The 24,219-nt window shown below is 38.9% G+C and overlaps 3 protein-coding genes and 1 long non-coding RNA gene across 5 annotated transcripts; all 4 read right to left on the bottom strand.

Moving 5' to 3' along the window:
- Positions 1-815: 815 nt before the first annotated feature.
- On the bottom strand, positions 816-2,770 carry rxfp3 (relaxin family peptide receptor 3). Its single transcript, XM_067574687.1, has one exon. It carries the CDS (start codon positions 2,694-2,696, stop codon positions 1,494-1,496), a length of 1,203 nt encoding a protein of 400 aa, XP_067430788.1. The 5' UTR covers positions 2,697-2,770; the 3' UTR covers positions 816-1,493.
- Positions 2,771-4,566: 1,796 nt separating this feature from the next.
- Positions 4,567-6,478, bottom strand: LOC137170986 (uncharacterized). The gene is made up of 2 exons (XR_010924696.1): positions 6,174-6,478; positions 4,567-6,008 (listed from the first exon to the last, which is right to left on the bottom strand). It is a non-coding gene; the product is annotated as an uncharacterized lncRNA (long non-coding RNA).
- A 1,673-nt stretch (positions 6,479-8,151) lies between these two features.
- On the bottom strand, positions 8,152-15,153 carry btc (betacellulin, epidermal growth factor family member). Of its 2 annotated transcripts, none has more exons than XM_067574167.1 (6): positions 14,860-15,153; positions 13,909-14,016; positions 11,548-11,662; positions 11,076-11,222; positions 10,660-10,802; positions 8,152-10,530 (listed from the first exon to the last, which is right to left on the bottom strand). In XM_067574167.1, exons 1-5 carry the CDS (start codon positions 14,897-14,899, stop codon positions 10,661-10,663), a joined length of 552 nt encoding a protein of 183 aa, XP_067430268.1. In that variant the 5' UTR covers positions 14,900-15,153; the 3' UTR covers positions 8,152-10,530; position 10,660. The 2 variants fall into 2 exon arrangements, with proteins under 2 accessions (XP_067430268.1, XP_067430267.1); XM_067574166.1 differs by having other exon boundaries at positions 11,548-11,665; positions 14,860-15,151.
- Positions 15,154-20,674: 5,521 nt separating this feature from the next.
- gng10 (guanine nucleotide binding protein (G protein), gamma 10) lies at positions 20,675-22,764 on the bottom strand. Its single transcript, XM_067574897.1, has 3 exons — positions 22,481-22,764; positions 21,014-21,150; positions 20,675-20,911 (listed from the first exon to the last, which is right to left on the bottom strand). The coding sequence occupies exons 1-2, from the start codon at positions 22,559-22,561 to the stop codon at positions 21,025-21,027; spliced, it is 207 nt and encodes a 68-aa protein (XP_067430998.1). The 5' UTR covers positions 22,562-22,764; the 3' UTR covers positions 20,675-20,911; positions 21,014-21,024.
- Positions 22,765-24,219: the final 1,455 nt, after the last annotated feature.

Genomic DNA, 24,219 nt, shown 5'->3' with positions numbered 1-24,219 from the left:
GAAGCTTATATGAGGCTTCAGCAGTCTGAGTTAGTCATATCAAATGGATATCTTCCACAGTTACAGTCTTTATGTCTCTTTGTGTCTTGACAGTGTTTTCCTGTTCAGCTTTAGTGGAAGGATCATAACAAAAAGAGGGACTTTGGCACTAAAAAAAAGTGTTACTTTGAAAGAAATCGATTTGATTTGACTAATTTGGAGCCTCCTAATCTTTGAGGGAAAAAAAATGTTGCGCACAAAGAGGACTGTGGATTTTGTCCCCCATCACTTACACTGTAAGTGCATTATGAAGGGATCTTCTAACGGTCAGCATGAACAAGAGAAATGATAACAACAGGAAAAACATGTGTCAGTTTTTATTTGAGCACCTGACTGTTGTTTTAGGACAGACTTGAAAAACTGTGAACATTTCCTTTAACTGATTGTGGGTGCCATGAATTGGCAGTATCATCCATCTATGGTGCTGTTGCTGCTGTTCAATTGTATTTTGAAGGGGTGATACTGGCAGGGAAGAAATAGTATGATATAATATGTTTCTGCAAATGGCCCTAAATATATGTAAACATCAGTGAGAGGAGATAACCCTTCTGACTTTCTGCACACAGCAACATTTACTGTACATTAATGGCAAAATAAAGGATTTATTTATTTATAAAAAATATTTATAATTAATGTATTCTTACAATAACTCTGTTAATTAATACATTTAAAGGAGTTCTGTATCGATTATGAGAGAATTAGTGTAAATGAAAGTTCATTGAAAGGATATTCAAACCATATGCTGCAGGATTATGACACAGGATGCCATCTTTATAATGAGGATGCAGGGATCCAGCTTTGTCTCTCCTGGTACTGATTCAGATACCTCAACAATCTGAGTATAAATCCGATATTAATGCACTCTTTTTTTAATGTGTGTAACTCATTGGACATGAGGCCAGGGGTTGCTGTGTCCTATTAAACTGAATGAAAGTGCAGTAAGAGCACTCGAGTGTTTTCTGCACTTTCTTATCCTGAACAAAGAGAAAAACCAGGATATTGTCTCACATATTGAAGATGCACTTTACTTGCACATTAAAAATATTTCTGGACAGACGTAGCACATTCAAAATATACTCTCATAAAATTACTTCTCTTCTTCCTTAACGCACAACATAAACGTCTCTGCCTCGTTCATCACAAAGAGCAGCAAATTACAAAATCACAGACACATGTAAAGTGGCCAGAGTAACATTTCTGCGGACAAGCATAAGTCATTACTGATCACTGACAGGTATCAGTGTGATGAACTGGCATGTAGAGGTGGCACAGTATTTGGCAATTTCTTATTTTCTCGCCTTTAAATGCAGATCCAATTTGAGATACAGCTTTCATGATTATACACGACCTGAATTAAATAGAAATAGTGCAATTAATGTAGACACAGAGGATTTAAAACCTTCTCCGTGGCACTTTAAGCTATAAAGTGCTGTTTTGAGGCAGGTTTCGTCTTTCTACATAACAGCCCCCGGAGGATAAAACACCACAGCGGGCAACTCGGGGGCGCTGACGGGGACCAGGACGCGCCCTTGCTCGTCCATCTCTGGTTTTGTGCTGGCTGTGATCGGCCTTATGGCGGTCAGTGTCGGCGAAGTCATCCGCCAGAAGAGTTTTTTCAGCGCTTTCCTGAACTCCCGCCTCATCAGGCAGTACAGGATGGGGTTCAGGCAGCTGTTGGAGTGCGCCAAGCACACGGACACGGGGAAGACATACACCTGCGTGGTGTAGTACTCATAAGTGAAATGAACCACGTTGAGTTTGATGAGGATTCCCCAGGCTGTAAGCGCCTGGTTGGGCAGCCAGCAGAGGAAAAAGGATAAGACCACGATGGTGACAGACTTGGTAACTTTGGCGCGTCTTTTGGCGCTCGATGTGTTGGTGTTTTTGGAGGCGATGACGCGCAACAGGAGCAGATAGCACGCTGAGATTATTCCCAGCGGCACCACAAAACCCAGCAGCACTTTCTGAGAGTGATAGAGCCCCAGCCAAAACTGCGCGGTCCCGTTGGTTTCCGGGAATTTGACGAGGCACAGGTCCTCGTTGGAAACTGTGACGGTTGTGGAGAAAACTGCGTGCGGCAGCGCGGCGGAGACAGCGGCGAACCAGATGAAGACGGTGATGCACCGCGCGGAGCAGCACGGTGGCCGCCGCCGCCTGCCCTTCAGGGCAGAGGCAAGCGACCAGTACCTCGCCACGCTCATAGCAGTCAGGAAAAACACACTGGCGTACATGTTCATAGCGGTCACATAGGAGACTATCTTGCACATGGCTTTGCCGAAAAGCCAAGTGAAGTCCAGCGCGTTTTCCACCGCCCAGAACGGCAGAGTCAGGACGAACTGGAAGTCAGTCACTGCCAAACTAGTTACGAAAAGATTGATGGAGGATTTTTTCCATACTTGTTTAGACTTCATGAGGTACAGGACCAGTAAGTTCCCAACCAGACCCAGCGCACAAACCAGAGAGTAAATGACAGAGATGACAATCCTCACAACAGCGGCGCCATCTCCCACAACATCAGTTTTGTCAAAGTCTGACAGGTGGAAGTCATCGCCGTATGAGCGGTTGGTAGTGCTGAAAATGCAGCTGAAGTTGACGGATGCAGCATAAACTGTCCCTGCTGATCCTTCGCAGTTAGTGTCGGTTAATTCTCCAGACATTTTAACTTTTAATCCAGGACCTCGAGGATGTCCACTAAAGTCATTTGTAGATCCAAATGCTTCATTTGTTGGGGAAAAAATGATGAGAAACGGATTTTAGGTTCTTGCACCAGCTTCTGTGCTATTTAAATAACAGCATAAATTGAAAAGCAGTCTAGGTTTTTGAAATTAACACAAAAAAACAGATATGTTGCTGTGCATCCCTGATAGGTGACACAGCTCCTCAGGTTGTTGCTCTGAGATGTTCTTTGTGCGTCTCCAGCTCTTCAACCGTGAAAAGGCGTCCTGACGCAGCGCTCAGGCGCAATCTGGCGCTGTCCTTGGTTCTGATTAGATGCCACGTGGGAAAAACGTAAAAATCTGTCGTTTTGAGGTGGACATAGAATAATTTAAACGGTGTGAATTTCATTTATGTTCCGATGTGAATCATTTTACCCTGTAATGACCATATGATTTACTCTTTGCAAAGTGGACACACATACACACGCACATGCAGTATAGTCTATATATGTATATATATATTTAACTGTAGTGAAGGTTGCAGAAGTTGTCCTCAAACGCTTTTTATTAGCTTTCATGAGTAATCGTCTCTCCATTGTGAATTCAGCCCACCATTACTTTTAATTTACTTCCTATTGATTCCACTTTGCTGTGGATGGGACTCAGCAGCACTGCTGCTTCATCAGTTTTTCCTGGGCCCACCTGGCTAGATGGCACATATGAAGGGGGAAATAATTTTAAATTATGATGAAAGTTGAACTGTAGCAGGAGGGTAGAGACATGACCGGAGTTGGAGAGGATAGATGAAAAGAGGAGATTATGATATATTTCTGCACAATAAATTTCCTTCACGGTCAAAACTGGTAAAACCTTTCAGATGAGTTTATATCAGGGATATACTGTACTATACATACTACTAACTGGCTGTCAAGGCTGGTTTGATGATCTGATTGATAAATGCTTTGAATACAAAAATGTGAAGTTTAAAGGAATAGCTTCACATTTTGTGGAATAGACTAATTCGTTGAGAGTTAGCTGAGAAGATTTATATAACTCACACATCTGTATGGTGTCACAAGCTGGCTCAAAAGTGTGTGGCAAAAGAAGGAGACCACACATAGTCCTTAAATAATGCAAAACTTTTAATTAAGTAAATTAAATAGCAGGTCTAGCAGGTCTGATGTAAAGCCTCCTAAGCTCAGCCTGCCCAGGTGTGTTGCATCTCTGAAACAGTCTCAGCTCCACCCATCAACTTCCTAAAACATAGGGAAAAGCACAGGGAAGACGGGATAGGGCCAACCCGAGGCCGTCACAATGGTAAATATGAAGCTAAGCAGCCAGCAGCTTAGTTTATAGTTTAGCATGAAGAATGGATCAAGAGGAAACAGCTAGCCTGGCTCTGTCTAAAAGTAACAAAACCAGCACCTAAAGCTAACTAATTAGCATGTTTAATAAAAATAATAATGATAATTTGTGGTTTCTGGAGTTTCTGAGCAGCACAGTCTTTGTGAGGTTTTATGCTAAAATAAGTTAATCTGCTGCTACGGCTTCACATTAAACAGACAAACATAAAAATGGTATCAATCTTCTCATCTAACTGTCAGCAAGAAAGTGACAAAGCTATTTCCCAAAGTAAAACAATTATTCTTTTAAGTGCTGAAAACATTTTATAACTACAAGGATAACTGAAATTAATTCAAGGCTAACTGCGTACATTTAAAAATGGAAATTTATGTGGAAATGTAATTAAAGAAGTTCTCATCTATTTTAGTCTCTTCCTTTTTTGAGACCGGTGTGTTGCACTTAGTTTGTGGGTCTTCTGTCTGTTACCCAGCAGGAAAGCGGAAGGAAATGATTCCCACAGAGTTGAAGCTTTTTAGTCAAGTCAAGTCGAACTTTATTTCTAAAGCACAGTTCACACATACACAGGGCAAATGTGCTTCACATAAAGTGACAATATAATCGCAACATAATCATAGAGGTGCAAGTGCAGAACATACAACACACACATTCATACACACACACACACACACACACACTAAGAACTTAGCCATAGACTGATGTGAAAAGTATGTTTTTTAACCTGCTTTTAAAAGTGTACCAAAGACAGCCTTCCTGCTTTAGAGTTAGTAGGAGGGATGGTTAAAAGACTGCTGCCTGTGGATCTGAGAGTTCTTGCTGGCTTGTACCTAATGCATGTATTTTTATACACTGAGGTGCAAGGCCATTTAGAGCTTTGTACATGAGCAGCAGAATTTTAAAATTGCTTCCGGTTTTGACAGGGAGCCAATTTTGAGATCTAAAAACAAAGTTTAATGTGTTCAGACTTTTTAGTTCCGGTGGGAATGCGTGCAGCCGCATTTTGAATTAACTGCAGTCACCGCACAGCTGATTTTGGGAGGCCGGTGAAAAGACCATTAAAGTAGTCTAGTGTACTTGTTATAAATGCATGCATTAATTTCTCAGAGTCTGATTTTGATATAAAGCCCCTATGTTTTTTTTTTTTTTTAGATGGTTGAAGGCTGATCTTGTGAGATAATTGATGGCTCTTAAAATATAGATCGCTGTCTATGATTACACCCATATTTCTAGCCTCACTTTTGCTCTCTAGAGACAGAGATGAGCTGAGATGAGCTCCTATTGAATTAGGCTCCAGTTCAGTAGGACATGAATGTCTGCATTAAAATTCATTGCAATCCAACCAATTATTAAAAAGGGGAAAACACACACCTATTCTAGTGAGGTGCTGGTTTGCATGCAGAGACCAACAAAAAGAAATGAAAAAGATAACATTCAAAATAGAAATTTATACTACTTTTCTGGTTTGTACTTTATGGTTTCTTGATTTATGTGGACTTGTGTTTGGCCTCAGGCTTCGCCTATCAGCCACTTAGGTTAATTGCCCTGATTTGTAGCCGATAGTAATGCCAGTTGGATGACGGCTGTGTTTTTTCCTGAAGAAGGCAGTGTGCCAAATCATTGATTTTCATCTGTAATATAAATTTATCTGAGTTATTAGTTTGCGGCTTCACTTTTTTTTTTAATGCATCCAATAGTTGCCAAGACACTTCATGCTGGTGCTATAGAGAACAAGCCAGAGGATCTAATTGTCATAATAGATGAGTTTCTAATGCTTCCAAGTATTAATCCCTGTCCCCTGTTGATCCACCAGGGGTTGCTTCCTGCCTCCCTGGATGTAAGCTCGGCCGTCACAGCTGCCTTTAATCAGCCGTCAACCCTGCTCAATCAGCTTGCCAAGTCTGAGGTTGTCCCTTCACATCATCAGCCACTTTGAGTGTAAAATCTATGCAACTGAGCTTCCAGACCGAGTTTTGCTTTTCTTTGGTTCCTGGCTGCCTGAAACCTTCAGTACGACCCCGAAGAGTGAAACTGCCTCAGTCTCCTGTCTGCTTACTGCGTTTGGGTCTTCATTCTCTGCCGTTATCACACTAACAAGTCACTTTTGTAGTTCTCCACTATTTTCCTTGCAGACAAGTATAGAACAACTGGCTTTTTTAAAAATATTTTTGTGGGATAAGAGCAGCTGCCACATTATTTGGCATTGTTTTGGTGAACCAAAGCTGCACAGAACTAACCAACCAACCAAGCAACCTCTTCACATTACAGGGGTTGATTCAATTAAGTGTTAAAACCAAACATATTGCTTAATACAACCGTGACAAAAGAAGAAAGTTATCTTTGCATTGCTTGTCTCATATATATATATATATATATATATATATATACACACATATATATATATATATATATATATATATATATATATATATATATATATATATATATATATATATATATATATATATATATATATATATATATATATATATATATATATATATATATATATATATATATAATTTGGCATTTAGTTCAGTGGATGCAAATCAAAAATGTAGATGAAAGAATATCTCAGCTCAAAAGGAAACATGAGATCAGAGTCAGTAAATGTCAACATACTGTATAAGATCCATTTTTTAGAAGCAATTTTCCAATATTCATCCTGCCGTGTAATTTGATTTGATAAGCAGGATTATGTGGATGAAATGATGCATCATCAGTGCTGATGATGATAATAATGAAAAAGAAACCAAATCTATTTTCATCATCCCAGAAGTCAGCAGGGCAGCAGCTCCATCTCTACACGTGTTTGGTGCCTGATCCTTTTTTTTTTTCATATTTGTGGGAATCAAAATGAAATTACGGCAAACCTGAAAAATTTTTGCCCTTTCTTTCATGCTTATATACCACAAATCCTCCTCTGGAATCAACATTTCAGTTCACCTCTGAACCTCTGCAGCACCAAGGGAGACAAATAAAGGTCTGCGACAGGAAAAATCTCTGCTATAAGTGGTATCTGTTCCAATCACAGCTACCCGCCCTCCCCGCTAATGGTTTCCTGATCCTCTTAGTTTTGGAAGAAATCTTCACATGACAGCTGATGTCATGAAGTGGATTAATTTACTGGAAGAGAACGATAATTGCTGTATCCACAATACATTGTGGATACAGCCACCTACGCTTATTGCAAAACACACGCAGCCATGAAAATGTGCTTATAATCATAACCATTTCTCTCTGCTACATTTGAAGAAAGAATAGTGTAGCCGCTCTCACATCAGGGTATGGTATGTGTGATTGTAACTCTTACAAGATTGGAGCATTAAAATAACTTGTGAGATGAAGATTTTAGAGGGCTGTTATATTCAGAGTTCTGCTGACCTCCGGTGGTATTCATGCAAACTACAAAAACTGAGCACACACTGTACAAGGAAAGATACAAAACACATTTAACACAGCCTGAACTGCTCCCTATGTTCACTTCCAGTGCTGATGTGGCACCCTGTGTGGTGCAACAGCTTCCAGTCAAACTGTTTGGTAGTCACAGCACAGCTGTTGGAGCCACCAGCTTACACACATACCAGAGTAGAACAGATGGAGCTGTTAGCAGTCAGTGTGAAAACTGTATTGAATGAAGCGTGCAGTCACATCTACACTTCATCCCAAGGTCTAATATCCACTTGAAGTCTACTGAAGCGATAAGTTTGAGGTGTTTCAAAATAACAATGAAGGAAATTTTACTGTGTCTTCGTTCCAAATCAAACATCTACTACAGTTAGGCTGGTATCTGTTTTTCTTATCAGCCTCACTTCTAAGTCCTGCAGACACACCCCTCATATAGAAACTAGAAGCATTCCACAGCTGTCACTCTTTTGAAGACAGCGGGCCACACAGGTCACCTGAAATTAGGTCGAAGATCAGAACACCTTCATTGTAAACAGAGCAGAGAATAGATGTCCTTGAGAATAATAAAAAAAGATTGTGTTCTTAACAGGCAAAACATTAAACCTCAATTTTGCTATATGAAAACTAATATCCTTAAGCCAATATAATTAGGTTATGAGAGAAAAAATGCTTTATCACTTCTTGTCAGTGTCTTTCCAATGCATTTTAATCCATTCTCCTTGTACTTAATTTCATAGTTGCCTTGGTCTAAATGTTGAGAATAGCTGACTTTTTCAGCCAGTTTCAGCAAAGCAGCTCAACAACAGAAGCCAAGCACAAGTCAAGCAGGTCTTTGCCTCTGTAAAATGAATTAAAGTTGGCATATTGCAAAACACACACAGCCAAGTGTCTTCCCCCCATGATTAAATTATAGCAGGCAGTGACAAAAACAATTCTTGAGTTTTTCCAAGGAATTCAAAAACATTTAAGAAATGCTGCAAACTGCAGCTGCTGAGAACTGTCATGTTGGTACACGCCAATACTGATATAGTGAAAAATAAGCAACAGACAAAAGGGAAAATGCAGTAACTTAAAGGAATTGTTTAACATTTTGGGAAATATGCTTATTCTTTTACATATAATTTATTCTTAGATAAGAAAATTGATATGTCTCTTAACGTCTGTTCGCTAATATGAAGTCCCATATTTACAATTTCAAGTGCTGATTTGTGTATTTGGACAAAAAAAAAGGATAAATTAAGAAATGGACAGTTAATAGTGAAGCTAAACTAAACAGATTGCAAAATTTACTATACATACTGTGCTGTGTATGAATATAACTTTGCCAAATGTTCAGCCACTTTTCATTGTGGCGCTATCAATCTCCTGTATTTGAATCTTCATATATAAAAGGTTACTCTGTCACACAGACACGTCACTGATATTTAGCAGACTGCACATTTTAAGGAACAACATATGAAACAGTTTGTGAATCAAGGACAAAGCAAGACAAGACAATTCCCACCAACAGGATTAAGGCATATTATGTAAGAGGACAATACTGTATTATCGTCACTCTGTCACACTGGAATTTGTCGGCTCCTGCAACATCACACAGCCGACTCCGGCTGGTAATACAGTACCATGGCAACACAACAACACAATACAACTGAAACCAAAGTACAATCGCCTGAGAGGGAGCATAATCATTACTTAATCTGAGTGTGTATGGCGCAGTTGTTTATGTGGGGATATTGTGAATATTGCATGTTTTCAATTAAAAGTTTGGAAATGGAACTGATCATCTGGATCGGGGGTTAGTTTTTGAGAATCAGTGACATTTATCTGTGTGGGAGTGAAAGTCAGCAGAGGTCTTTTGAGCTCATTGGTCTGTGGTGAGATCAAAAATTATATTACACAGTCTTCAGGGAGGTTATGCTGAGTAACATTTTTTAGAAAAAACCATGATAACGTTGAGTAACTTAGTCTTAGTACAGTTATTTTTTTAGCATTTTGTGCTGAATTTTTCTGAAAAATGATAGAAATGGACAGCATGGATTATATTTAAACAGCAGGAGCAGACCTCACTGACTTTAACTCTCTTCATTTTACATTTAGATGCAGACTTAATACACATACAGATACACATTAAACCCAGTGAAAGGCTGGCAGTTTGTCTCATACAGTGGAGCACTTTCACCTCAGTTGAGCCTTCACACACAGGCTCGGCTGTTCTGTCGCTGTAGCTCGGAGGCTGCTCGGCTCCAAATATACAGATCAAAAAAATCCTCCAGCACAAGTTCTCCTTGTCCTCCTCCAAACCTGGGAGTCCAGAACTGCAACCTTTCATATATAGAAGGCTCTTCTTGCATTGCTAATGTTGATGAGTAACAATATTCTGTGTGAGTCTACACAGGGACGTAAAGGATATGAAGGAAGCATAAAGGATGATAACTGCTGATTTTTTTTGATTCTGAAATATCAACACTGTGCATTTGTGAGATTAAAAGCAGCAGTAAACAAAGTATAAACAATATGACATACAAATACAGCATACTGAAACAGTATACTGCAGCTGCTGGTACTCGGCATATATCTATACATTCAACGGATTATTTAGTTAAGAGTTACCCAAAGAGAGCATGGAGTGTAGCATCTTTATACAGTCCCTCTCCTCTCATTTTCCAATGTCTCTGTGTCTCCCAGACACACAGACCAATAATTTTATCAACTGTTATCACCAGCTGCCAGCTGGTGTCACAGCTTTTTCCAACGTAGCAACAATTTATTTAGTGCTGTGCATTAAGCAGCTCTAAGTGAAAGGCTACAAGTGCCTGTTGCTTTTTAACAGCGGAAAAAAGCGTCTCTGCTAACATAACGCCTGCTGAACACTGATCTCCAACTTGTGTTTAGCATAAATCCAGGAAAGCATCTTCTTTGAAATTTCAGGCAGGGCTTCCCCCTTTAGTGAAGGGTGCATACTCCTTTGTGATTGAACACAGCCACACTTCATCCAGAAATGTCCTTCCTTTGAGCAGGCTTCATTCCTGTCCAGCACAGAGGGGCCTCCTACAGCACATTGCTGTCACTGTGAGACAAAAGGCAGCAGCTGTCATATGAAGGACAAACTCCTTAATGTCTAAACAATCCCTAACAGACTGGTGGATACACACACACACACACACACACACACACACACACACACACACACACACACCTCATACAGTATTAGTGTGTGGTGGCTCTGTCGAGTCTGGCGTTATGGTTGTTCGTGTTTTATCCATCATACTGAGCTTCTCTGTCCCGTTCCTTGGTTCTTCCCTCCGTCTTCCCCTCCGCCGCCAGAGTCTGCACCTACGACTGACAGAGAAACAGCCACACAAATACATATTATGAATATGTAGCATCACTACTTTGGACAGAGTCATGCCAGCTGTTTCCCACTGCTTCCAGTTTTTATGCGAAGCTAAGCTAACTCCTGTTTCCAGCATCATATTTAGCATACAGACATGAGAGTAGTTACAATCTTCTTATTTAACTCTCAGCAAGCAAATGTTGAACTCTTCCTTTTAGTACATTTTCCTACAGTGGGAAATCACTTTTTTTTTCCGTCTTTGAAACACAAAGGCTCACTGTGAACAGATGCAGATGAATACAATGAGAAGGATGAGGAACACGAGCCCCGCGATGACGCAGGCAATTATGATTTGTCGTTTCTCTCCTATCCGCCAGTCCAGGTCCACGTATTCACACCTGGAACCAATGAAACCATGCTGACACCTGAGAGGAAGAAGGAAAATAAAGACTTTCATTTTCATATGATTCCATGTGAATTTTCCTGGCACCCACCTGTGCTAGTCTGCTTCTCCTAATATATCACATTTAAAACCCATTATAGTGCAGGAAGGTAACAGGCCATGAAACAACTCTACTGTCTTTCGTTCATCTTTTCTGTTTTCAACTCCTTGTCGATTTCCTCCCTCTTTGTTTCCAAGCTCTTAACTTTGAGTCTCCCCTTGCTGTTCTTTTAACTACTGCACCTGTCTCTTTATATTTCTCAATCATCATACAGTATCTTCATCTTTTAGCAGTAGAAGATTCTCACCTGCAGGACGGTGACTTTTGTTCTTGAATGTAACGACACTCCCCGTGGATGCAGTAGTGCTTGAGGTCCTCTGGACATTTCGAAAAGTGGCCGTTCCACTGCCCCGTATCTATGTCTGCTGGAAATATGAAATGACAACCTTTTACAATTAGTTTCAGAATGATTGTTCAATGTGATTGCATTTGATTATCCATTAAAATTCACAGCATATAAATTTATGAACAGTGAAAGTTTCTTGAGTTAAATGGAATTGTTCGACATTTTGAGAAATAGGTTTATTAGCTTTTTTGTTGAGAGTTAGATGATAAGATTAAACCACTCTCGTACACTATCTGTCAGTTTAATCTTAGGCTACACCCAGCAACCAGTTAGCTTAGCTTAGCACAAACACTGGAAACAGGGGGAAACAGCTAGCCTGGCTCTGACCATTATAAAATCTGTCTACATGCACGTCCAAGGCCTATAAATTATCTCTCTTGGACAAAAAAATAGGTCCAAACATAACTCTAGTAAAACTGCAAATTGTATTTTTACACTTCAGTTTTAATACTAGTTAAACAAACAAGATATAATGTGTTTAGAGGTGCTGGTAAGCATATTTTATTACCTTTGGTCAGAGCCAGGCAAGCCATTTTCCCATTTCCAGTCTTTATGCTAAACTAAGCTAATTACCCGCTGGCTTTTGCCAAATATTTAGCCAACAAGACTTCCAAATTAAATAATCATTGGTCCAGGCTCTTCAGAACATCATATACAAGCATTTTCTGATCTGACGCCCAATCAGCAAGATGAAATCACTGCAACCAGTAGAGGGCTTTGTCACTTCAGTGTAAAAATGTCGTTTCTGGGCATTTGGTGAAATGACTAATAATATTGTTTTCCTGGAAGGACAGTGGTTTCGATGTTTTCATCCAACTCTTGTCAGGAAATCGAATGACCTAATTTCCCAAAATGTTCAGTCAGCTTGCTTCTCTGACCGAAGCCTTCACCTTCTGGTATGACCTGGCGTATAAATAGACTGTTTGCAATACGATCTAGTGAGGAAGCCTGATGAATCTGTGCCAGAAAAAGCCTGGTGTCATCAAGTTCTCATTAGCAACTGTATGTGTCTCAAATACAACAATTCTTCACTAAATGAAACACATGCAAAGTTAGGATACAGTTATAGTGCAATACCCACTCTACCTGTACATACACTTTATCTCTGTCTACCCTCTTCTGTCTAGTTTGCTCACACTCACACACTAAAACACACCCTAACACAGCTGCTAGTAGGTCATAATTGTGAACTTCTGACCACCGGTTACACATAATGCTTCTTATACCAGAGGCTGCCGCTATCTTTACTGCACATTCCCATCTTTGAAAATGAGCTTGTAAAAGAATACTGCTGTTCAGGTGACATCAAGGAGAGCACTTCAGTTGTTAGCTGAAACCAGAGAACAGGCTTGCTGCCATGACCTCAGTGCTGAAAAGAAAAATATCCAGTGACAAAGTGTAAAGGATTAGTTTGACATTTTGGGAAATGCTTATGCTTATTATGCTTTCTTGTCTAGAATTCGATGATTTCACTCTCTTGTTATTCTGTTAGATAAGAAGATAGAGCCAGCAACTGGTTATCTTAGCATAAAGACTGGAAACAGGGGGACACAGCTAACCTGTCTCTGCAGATAACAAAATTCACCTACCAGCACCTCTAAAGCTCACTTATTTATAGTTATATCTTTTTTGTTTAATCTGCACAAAAAATGAAGTGTGAAAATGACAAATTTTTCGTTTTAGTGTGAGTTACATGCTGTGTTTTCCCTGGTTTCCATTCTTTATGCTAAACTAAGCTAAGTGCCTTCTGGTCCTAGTATTTAATGTACAAACATGAGAGTGGTATTGATCCCCTCATCTAACTCTCAACAAGAAAATGACTAAGTATATTTCCTTAAATGTCAAAGTATTCATTAGAAAAAAGTGAATTTTGATGAAGCAGATCCTTTAAATAACTTGTTAAAGTGAAAAATGTTTGATGTTTTCTCCGGTTGATTCAGTTACTTTGAGAAAACAAAGACAAAAGCAATTATAAGGAAATTAATTGCAAGGTTGTAATTTGTTGATCCTGCCTCCCCCCACACAGAGAAGTTGCTAACAATTTGTCCAGGCCACTGATTAGTACAGGGACTTTAATTACTACTCTGCTCTCCACCTCCTCCACAACTGCCTCCCTATCGCTGTCTCTCTATCTTTCTGGTTTTTCATTTGCCGTTGAGCGTGTTTGCATCCACATCTGCGCCTTCTCCACCTTAAAATCCTTCAAAGCCACCACTTAAGACACCGCAGAGGAGCCGCCCCATGCCTACCTCCCATATCTACCTGTGCAATTGTCTCTGTTGCCATGGTGATGACAGTGGGACACAGTTCGATTGGCAGACTCGTCGGTGGTATTCCACTCTGCCAGGGAGTATTTGCATAAGGCCAGAGCTGCAGCCAGAAACACAAACAAAAGCTGATCACACACACACACACATGCACACACACACACACACACAGATGTACACACTCACAACAAATAGACACACATGCACAATGCTCATACATTTGAGCTCATCTCTCGCCACATCCCACCTACGGGATCTGCTTAAGAGAGCACCATGACAGGGAAAAAATTTGTGAGTAGTTTCTGCGTCATGATGCCAACCAGCCTTATAGGGAAGGAAGAGGAGAGAGTGTTCACGCCCACTTCTGTCTCAGTCGCACTCTTTCAATAACAAACACTTTTACTATTCCAAACAAAAACCATTTTAATTATCCTGTCACTCTCAAAGCAGTTTGATTACATAATGTTAGTGACCTCATAGATATACGAGTACATTTGGTATCCAAATTTCATATTTCATTCCACATGAGGGAAGCGTGTTTTGACTATGATCAGTAATGACAGGGGGTATATTGCTGGTGTATGGACTCTTCACTCAATTATTAACCAACACTGAAGTCTACTGTACAATTATAGCACAGAAGGGAAAGCACTGTCCTCAAACCTGCTTTGGCTGCCTGACTTTTAAAGCACATGGGTGTGGAAAAGTGCGTCAACAATCAAAACAATATCAAATGACTACATAGAGTGGCATTCTTTTATATGAGCATGATGTCTGCTAAGGAGAAAACATGTATAAAAAATTCAGAAAATTCTTTATAGCATAGCATATTATGCACATCACTCCTGTGTTTCTGTCATGGTTTACTAAACTCTTCTTAAGTCACTTTACAACTACAGAGTAGTGAAGGTGGACACTGATTCAAGTAAAAAACTGTAATTCTTACCTGTTACTATTCCTACACAGAGTCTGTACACCTTGGCCATTTCCTCACTTGATAAAAGTGCTCATCCGATACATGAAAGTTCAATCGGATCAGTGGGTCCTAAGAGGTCATTGACCTTCTGAAAAAGGTATGGACAAGCTGTGGAAGTTCCCCAGTGGTGAGTCGAATTGTGGTCCTTCATTGATGGCAGTTGAGTTCATAGTCAGCCGGGAAAGCTTGAGGCTAACCAAAGCACACACGCAGGCCAAAGTGCCTCCATGGAGTGTGACTGGAGTGCACTACAGTGTGTGTGAGAATAGAAAGGGGGTGGCACTGAAACCCAACTCTGCTCTCTGCTCCCCGCCCACACCTTTAAAGGAAAATACCACTCCATTCAAGCTATTCACTTTATTTCCTTGTCAAAGAACAACTGCAGCTTTCCTTTTCTTCTGAATGAAATGTCTGGTGGAGCATTTATTGACAACAATGAATAGTAGCCTGTGTGATAGAAAAGCATTCCTGAATTTACTAAATTTTCCATTGTGTTGTCCTGAACTTTAAGATGAACATGCTTATTTGGTGACCGGTTGATGTTGAAACCTACAAGGTATTTCTGCTTACAGCTGCAGGGTCTTCAGCTGGGAGCCATCCTTCACCGATGTTTCAGTCCTTTAATCATCTCAGGATGGTAGGGCAGCGGTTAGGCACGTCTCCCTGCCACTCCCTGCAGCTGGATTTAGATTTAATTTTGCAGGTTAAATCCCCAGGACCAACAGAAAGTAGAGAAATGACAAAATCAGATGCCAAAATACCTCTTTTTGGTCTAGACTCATTCCTGCAGGGTATGAATCAACTGGAAGACTGTTTAAATGATGGGTTAACAATTTTTTTTTAAAGTCTGTCTTAAAACAACAGTCAGGTGCCCAAATTAACATTGACACATGTTTTTTTTTTTGCCATAATCATTCCTTTTGTTCATACTGGCTATTAGAAGATCCCTTCATAATGCACTTACAATGTAAGTGATGGAGGCCAAAATCAACAATCATCCTTCTGTGCAAAAATGTATTTAAAAGTTTATTTGAAGCTAATATGAAGCTTCAGCCGTCCAAATGAGTCAAATCAAGTAGATATCTTTCAACGGTACAGTCTTTTTAGTGCCAAAGTCCCTCTTTTTGTTACTATACTGCCATTGCAGCTCAACAAGGAAACACTGTGAGGAAACACAAAGATACTAACAAGACTGTAATTGTGTCAGATATCCACCTGATATGACTAACGCAGACTGCTGAAGCCTCATATAAGCATCAAATAAACTTTTAAAGCAACATTATGCAACTATTTTACCTTAAAATAACAGCTTCAAAATAATTTTGATGGTATACTGACTTGTGATAAGGAGAAGGGCGCCTCTTTCATTCCTACTCTGCGCCCTGAACGCCTGTTCTTGTACTATGTAACTTGAGTTGAGCGAGTATGATCACCCGCGAGAAGTAGTAACTTTAGTTACATGGATGTAACTCCATTCACATTAAAGGCTTTCCACTGAAATTAATGGAAGGCTTTTATTGTGAAAAACTTCGCTAGCAGTGCTATTCTTCACTAAAAACAAATTGACACAACAAGATTTGGAGACGACATGTTCTTAGTGCATTTTCGGTAGTAATTTAAGGTAGCTTAAAAAACTTATTTTACCTTCCAGCGAGGGTCCTGCACTATTGTAATGTGAGGGAACACTATTTGTAGGGGGACAGACTTCAACACTGTTGTGACATCCCTCGCTGTGCTTCTGACTGGTCTTATTTCCTGGATTGTCAACACCTGAACCCACAGCAGCTAAAACGTAGTTGCTAACAGCCATTAGCTGTTATACTGACTGACTTACGTTACGATCCACATCATCTTAACGCATTGTGGAAAATACAGTCAGGTGGCTGCTAGTATGTATCTTAGTTCTGTTGATAACAATTGGTGAGATAACAAGTGATTGTAATTCACCAAAGACCCACCTGCACAAACTCATAGAAATTTTTTCATCAGCAGTAACTTAACAAGGGTCCGATACAGCTGAAAACAATCAGGAAACAGTAAAATAAGGCTGATATCTGAAAGTACAAACATAGATTAGCATCCTGTAATTACCATTTGTGGCAGCAAAGGCCACTTTTGCTACTGCTCCGCAGATGTTACATAGTCATACTTTAAATGCATTTTTGTACAAAATGACTGTGTGGACACACATGGTGGATGGTGGATTTTGGCCTCAATCACTTACATTGAAAGTGCATTTGAAGGGGATCTTTTAATAGCCAGTATAAACAGGAGGAATGATTACAGCAAGGAAAACCTCTTTCAGTGTTTTATATGGGCACCTGACTGTTGTTTTAAGACAGACTTGAAAAATTGTGAACCTGTCCTCTCATATGAAAGTTCAAATGGCCACCACTAATTGTGTAGTATTTCCTTTTCATGCTACTTTATATGTTTATTGTACTTTTTACTCCACTACATTTATCTGACAGCTGTGGTTACTTGTTTTACAGATTAAGAATTTACAAATAAAACTTCTGATGATCATATAAAACAGTATAGATTGTTACAGATTAAACTATTTAACAGTATAAAAATAAACACTTAAAACTACCTCCACCTTGTGTAACACTCACAGGGGCCATTTTTCTTTTCTTTTCGATACTTTATATATTATTTATATTTTGCAGATAATACCTAATTTACCTAAATAACGTTGTAAATGCAGGACTTTGGCTTTAATATATAAGTAAATGAGCATTTCTACTTTATGGTATTTCTACTTTTTCTACTGAAGTAAAGAATATAAATACTTCTTCCACCACTGGTGATATCCAATCATCAGAAATACTGCTTTGGGTGAGATGAAAGGTGATATTTTTTGTGCTCTAAACATGACCAGCAGATGGCATAAGTTCTCCTAAACAAGTAAATATGTGCTTTCAACATGTATGACACTTTCAATTTACCTTCAGATCAGCCACAAACATGTACTGTAACAGCATATAACTGTTATATATATGTCATAGTTAATAACTGAACCAGCTTCTCTCTGACTCTCTCATGCCTTTTCTATGATTAAATCTACATGTGAGAAACCGGCAGCCCGTTTGGAAAAGGGAAAAGATCAAAAAGAACATGAAAAAGAGAAACACTGTGTGCATGCTGTATCAAAAGCATCAAGCTGTGCTTGATTTTGTTTAACATGTACTTGCAAAAGAGAAAATTTCTCAGAGAGCAACTGGAACCAAAATGTAGTTTTCTAGATTTATATCTATCTATACAGCTGATTACACACATTCAACCCTTGTGAGCTGTCTAGTATCACCGCACAGACAGATCTTTTTCTTGATGGCTCAGAGGGAGACATTCAACAAACATCCAGATATAATCTCTAGCCCACAGCTCACATCATAAACTATTGAACCACCACTATAGCATGGAGGTTTAATGGATCAAGGTGCATTATCTGTTCTTTTTTTTATTGTGTTCCATTATAAGAGAATATGATTGTGAGTCTGGTGTAAGAGGGTGGTTTGCCCGCTTGTAGTTGATTGAAAGTTTCAAGTGTCATCACTGACTGCAGCCAGCAGTGAGGTGGTCAGAAGTGTGATCTGTTGCACCTGTAACCACACCTAACAGTGATGTCACAGTGTACTGACACACCCTGGACTACACTGCTACATCAGTGCAGCAAGACAATAGTCCGTTCACACATACAATAGAAAGTAGTAATCAGTCTCTGGCCTCTTATAAATCTGTAGTTCTGTGTGTGTGTTGCGTAATTTACATACTCTGCTCGAACTTTTCTGACGTAGCTGCCGTACTAATGAACCAACAATGTTGGCGATTTCTTTTCACACATTGTCATTTTTTTACCAATCTTGGTAGCTTGTTAAATACATGTTGTAGAGAGACCACAACGATCAGCTTTTCCTCCTTTTTGTTTCAAGTTATTTCATGTAGTGGAGTAGTAAACAACTCTGTGTCTATGTTTCCACAGGAATCAAAACTAGCACGATTGGCTCACACTGCTTTAGAGGACATTTGCATAAAATTAACCTTTCTCAACTTTTCCCTGTATTTTTTGTTATTCATGGTGGCACCTGCCCCATCTCGTTAATTTACTGTTAACGAAGTGATAACTTAATGACTTGAAGTGACAAGTGGGTGTAAAACACTGTCTAAAGTTCCATTGAACAACTGTTTGGATATTTTTAACACTAAACCTAAATTTTCATGTAATGTAAAAGGTTTGTTTTGGAAAAATAGCTAAGTACAAATGGCTTTAACTAAATGTTTTAAAGATTTTTAAAATATATGTATATCCTGACATTCTGAGAGCAGAATGTCAGGATACATGTAAATGTAGCACCTGAGACATGTAAATGTGGATATGGTTAATAAAACATTGATATAAATAATAGACTTTTCATTCATTTAATTTAATTTTCATTCCACCTGAGCTGTTTAAATCATCGTGGACTCATTGCTTATTAAAGGTTTACTATATGAACACCAACTGAAATGATTTAAAAGAGTGCAAATCATGTTAATATACCATGTGCATCTTAAATAGAGGTTTTGGTATCTTCAGAAATACTTTGTTTTAAAATGAACGTTGCAAATGTATACTTCAATTCCACTTTAAACTAATAATACAATTTAAAATTAAATATTATCAAGCACATGTAGAGATATACCCCAGATTAGTACATTATGAATAAATATACCAAGATGTATTGTCTGTTTGTCTGTTTAGGTTGTATAACTTTCAGAAATATTCTAAAACATTGAAGGTACATTACACATGACTAATGTTCAGATTAAAAGTAAGACCAGAAGTGGAAAATCTATTTTGTGGCTCTAAAAATAATCTACTGACTTTTTGAAAATGAACTTTGTCACTCTGTCACAAGATTTGTTTTTCTTCTGTCAATCTCATGCATTTTGCAAATTTGGGGTTAAAAATGATACAATATTGATGTTCACATGTGAATCAGCTTCACATTATTCTCTGGTTTAGTGTTCATTTTCAGCCCTCCGTTCTGTTTTACATCACACAAAAATATTTCTGCTCAATTCTCAAGCAAGGAGAGTCAAAATAGAGGAGCATCTGATCCCCACAGTGCACATACGGTATTTTTGAACAAAGGTTGTTAAGAGAGGAGGCATCACAACGTGGAGACTATTGAGACGCGTCCAAGAACATTGTACCAAGAGGAAAAGGAAGTGACAAAGCAGAGAGCTGTCTCATGACTGGCTAGACCTCTGTTAGGCTGATCTGGACTGTTTCTGAGGAAACTGTCTACATCTTCAAATATCTATGTTTTAACTTCCATTTTACACAATATATACAAATAAATAAATTAAATGGATACTGATTTATGTGACTAAACACATTTAAATAAAATAGAAAACATGATTCATAAAATCCAATCTCTACGTCATGGCGATTCACATTTTATTCCTAATCTAGCATAGTTTTGATCTTGTAAATACGTTAAAAGATCTCTAAAAACCTCAAAGACTGAGTGAGACGTAAAACTCTGTCGAGTGTCTTTGCAGTTTTGAACAGGAAGACCCAGTTTCCTCTCTCTGCCCGTGCTCCTAACTTAGACTGAACATCAGGAAGCTCCGACGCTGTGAGATTCCAAGGGATAATTTAGAGCCTGGCCATAAACATCCGCTTAGTATAATCCATAGACAATCCCTATATATCTCTGACACTGTCCACTGTATAACACAAAGATCACACTTAAAGAATTAGCTTTCAAACTTTATTTAAATAAAAACTAAGATGAAGTAGGTTTATATAACGCCCTTTAATGTTTTTTTGTTTTTTTTAAAAAGCCTTGATCAAAATATAAAAATTTTTATGGCTATACAGTAATGTAGTAACAGATTTTAGTTACAACAAATATTCGTCAATTCTTATGTATTTCTCAAAAAACATTAATGTAAAATCTTATAGTATGTAAAAAATGCAGCAGAATTCTTCAGTGAGATGCCATAGTGCCAATTGTGTCCGTTCCTTCTTCCTCTGCAAAAAAGTGCAAATGTTTTTATTCTCCTATTGAAATTCTTCCCCCAAAACACATCCACAGTAGGTGTTACTTACAATTACAATTAATTGGACTCTGACCTTCTTTGGCTTCACACTACAGCACATGAACGTGGTTCTCTGAAGGGGTTGCTGCCTGTGGGGACTCCGACCAGCAGGGCGTCCTTGCCTGCGTTCTGCAGACAGTACTGCTGGAGCTCTGCAGCAGCCTGGGACACCTGGGGGCACAAACGCAGAAATATACATTATACTGTATGTATATACTTTCTCTTTTACAGGGAGAATGCAAATTTATCACTGTTAATGTGCCAGTGTTTTCAACTGTTGTACCTTGGCCAGACATAAAATTTGCATTTAAAATGACAATAAAACAAACAATATGTAAATTTATAACAGATGAGAGCAGACAAAAATATGGAGCTGCTGAGAATAAAAAGTTAAAAAGAACAAGGAGTAAGGCAAACATGCAGTGTAGGAAATGTACAGCACAATGTAAGCAATATATACAACATGTTCACACATGAAACATATAAATTAGCCAGTTAATTGGAGAAAAAAGGCCTTTTATCAGGTTAAGCTATAGATATGTAACAGTTCTTTATCATGAACATTTCATTTGGAATATTTGGGGGGTTTTTTTCCCCCTTTGTCCATGTTTTTCCATATATATCACCGGAAAAGATGCATGTTTTGTAAAATAGTGCTGTCTAATGGAATGGGCCAGAAACTTGCCATGACACAGAAGGAAAAATAAAACTATACAAAACAAAAAAAAATGTTGAGCAGACAATCGATGCACGCAGAGACTTAAGCAGCATCTCCGCTTCCAAGAAATACGTAAGAATACATCCTAGCTCAGCCAGCAACTTTTGATTAGTCTATTGTGTCCAGTATGACAATATTTATGTTCACATCACCTTTAGTTACTGTTTAATAAGATACTTTTATAGGCATCCTGCTTTTATGACGTATTTTAAGGGTGTGGACCCCAGTAACACTAGCAACCAGATATAAATACATAAACAAACAGTTAAAACATGACAACATTACATTACAGATAAAACCATCAAGATAGTAGTAGTCTGAAAAGGATAAGAGACAATATCTTAATACACAAAACACATTCTAACTTTGCTGAAACAGCCTGACTGACTGCAAATATTTAGACTATCTGTGACGTGTTTTAAACTTCTTGTGAAGTATGTATTATGTTCTACAAACATCTTAATCTGTAATTATCACCTTTTGATGTGTCAAAATACACGTGGAGAGCATACAACTGTTTTAAGTACAACACAAATATAATGCGCATAATGTGTGGGCTAATATAATTAAAGCAGTAGAACAAAACAAATGAGACTTTATAAGACAGTATGACCGCGCTAAGTAGTATGTGGCTAATATAATGTTTAAAATGAAAGCATTCAGTCATACTGTAATGTTTTTCATGGGTGACAGTTTATAGATACAACAAATTCAACCTCAAACTCTTACATTCTTTAAAGATATGAGCATATTCCACCCTCTGTTTTTATTTCTTTCCTTTACCTTGATTCTCTCCACACTGGCCTCCAGCTTCAGTTGTTCTACCAGCCGCCGCATGTTGGATAAATTGGAATTAGAGGTCATCTTGGTGGAAATTGTTTTTGGGAAATAAGAATTCCTTGTAAAAAAAGAGTCCCTTCAGTCCTTCAGCGTGGTAGCTGACTCCACTAATGGGCAGCAAATGCTTGCCAAGACAGAGTGGCCGAGTTTCTTTCCAAATGCCCTCAGTCCACTCCACTAAAGAAGCAAGGAGAGAGAGAAGCACACTGACCTCCACATGTGCTTGATAGGGACACTTTAAAGATTGTGTTAGTCCTGTTTTCTTAATGAGAAATGAGACAGAGGACTGGACTCAGATATGTTAGACACCAAGCATGTCAAAACACATAGTGTGGATTAGTGGCTATTTTATCACCATGCTTGCTTTGCAATGCAAAACATTTAAATCTTGCATATTTAGTACTTTGCATACACACACACACACACACACACACACACACACACACACACACACACACACACACACACATACTTGCTCCAAAGGACATAGGGCAGGAAAAGTGTTGAACTTATTGAGGATGCTTATGGTTTAATTTTTGGTTGGATGCATCAAATTATTTTTATTTTTATTTTGGCAAAATTATTTTTTAAATCAGGGAAGAAATATACATTTTCATAAACTTTAAACTAGTGTACACACTTTGAACTTCATTGCGAACAGCTATTTAATAAAACATTTTGCACTTCAGTATTTATCTTTTCCTTTATGTCAACCCAGCAGCCGCAACAGGAAATATGTTTTCATCAGCAGTAACTTAACACGGCTCTGATATGGCTGACAGCGATCAGGAAACAGTAAAATAAAGCAGATATCTGAGAGTACAAACGGAAACATTCAGTTAGATGCTGCAGAAGTACTGAGAGCTGAACACACAGAGACTTTTAAAATGTCTTTCTCTCTGGTCTCCAGCACAGACCTGAGTTGAGTCTCACAACACAACTTGTTTGAGGGGGAGAAGCGGGGAGATGAGGGGTTGTCATGGGTTGGCTGCGGTTAGCAAAATATCACCTGCAACTTGCTTGGAAGCAGGTCGGGCACGCTTTGCCTTGACTCTGGAGATGGTCCATCTCGGGTGCGACTTGGCACAACTCGGCACATTTAAATTGGTTATGGACACGCAAATCAACGAGACACGGTTTGACTTGGCACGGCCAAAAGTGCCAATAGAAAAACCCTATTGGAAGAGGGGGGGGTATTCAGTTTGTTGCAATCTGCAACCTCATCGCTAGATGCCACTATCCTACACACTGAACCTTTAAGTGTGTGGGCCGCACACAAAAGCATACAGTGTATGACTTGCCACTTTGCCTCTGGGACTATCCTCATAATTGTAAGACTGACACTCACTGTGGTCACTTACAACACTATTGGTGCGGTCCACTTCAGCCCTATTGCATCAGATTGCACAGGTGTTCCTAATAAAGTACTCAGTGAGTGTATGTGTATGTATAAAATCATTTAAAATTTCTGGAGATGAATGAAGTGGCCTGTCTGGTATCAATATCACATGGTGTCAAAATTTTCTGTATTACAGCTGCAGTTAATATTTAGCTTATTTGTTCTACGTGTTTATTTTATGTAGTTTTCCTATGTATGGCCGGCCTGGGGGAGGCATAGGGGTGATAAGAAGAAAAAGACATTGGGTAGGGGTGGAGGCTGAGCTCTGCAGAACTCTTCTAGT

This window comes from Thunnus thynnus, chromosome 19 (genome assembly GCF_963924715.1).
Source record: "Thunnus thynnus chromosome 19, fThuThy2.1, whole genome shotgun sequence".
In the NCBI taxonomy this organism is placed as follows: domain Eukaryota; kingdom Metazoa; phylum Chordata; class Actinopteri; order Scombriformes; family Scombridae; genus Thunnus; species Thunnus thynnus.
This window is presented reverse-complemented; position numbering and strand designations above follow the sequence as displayed.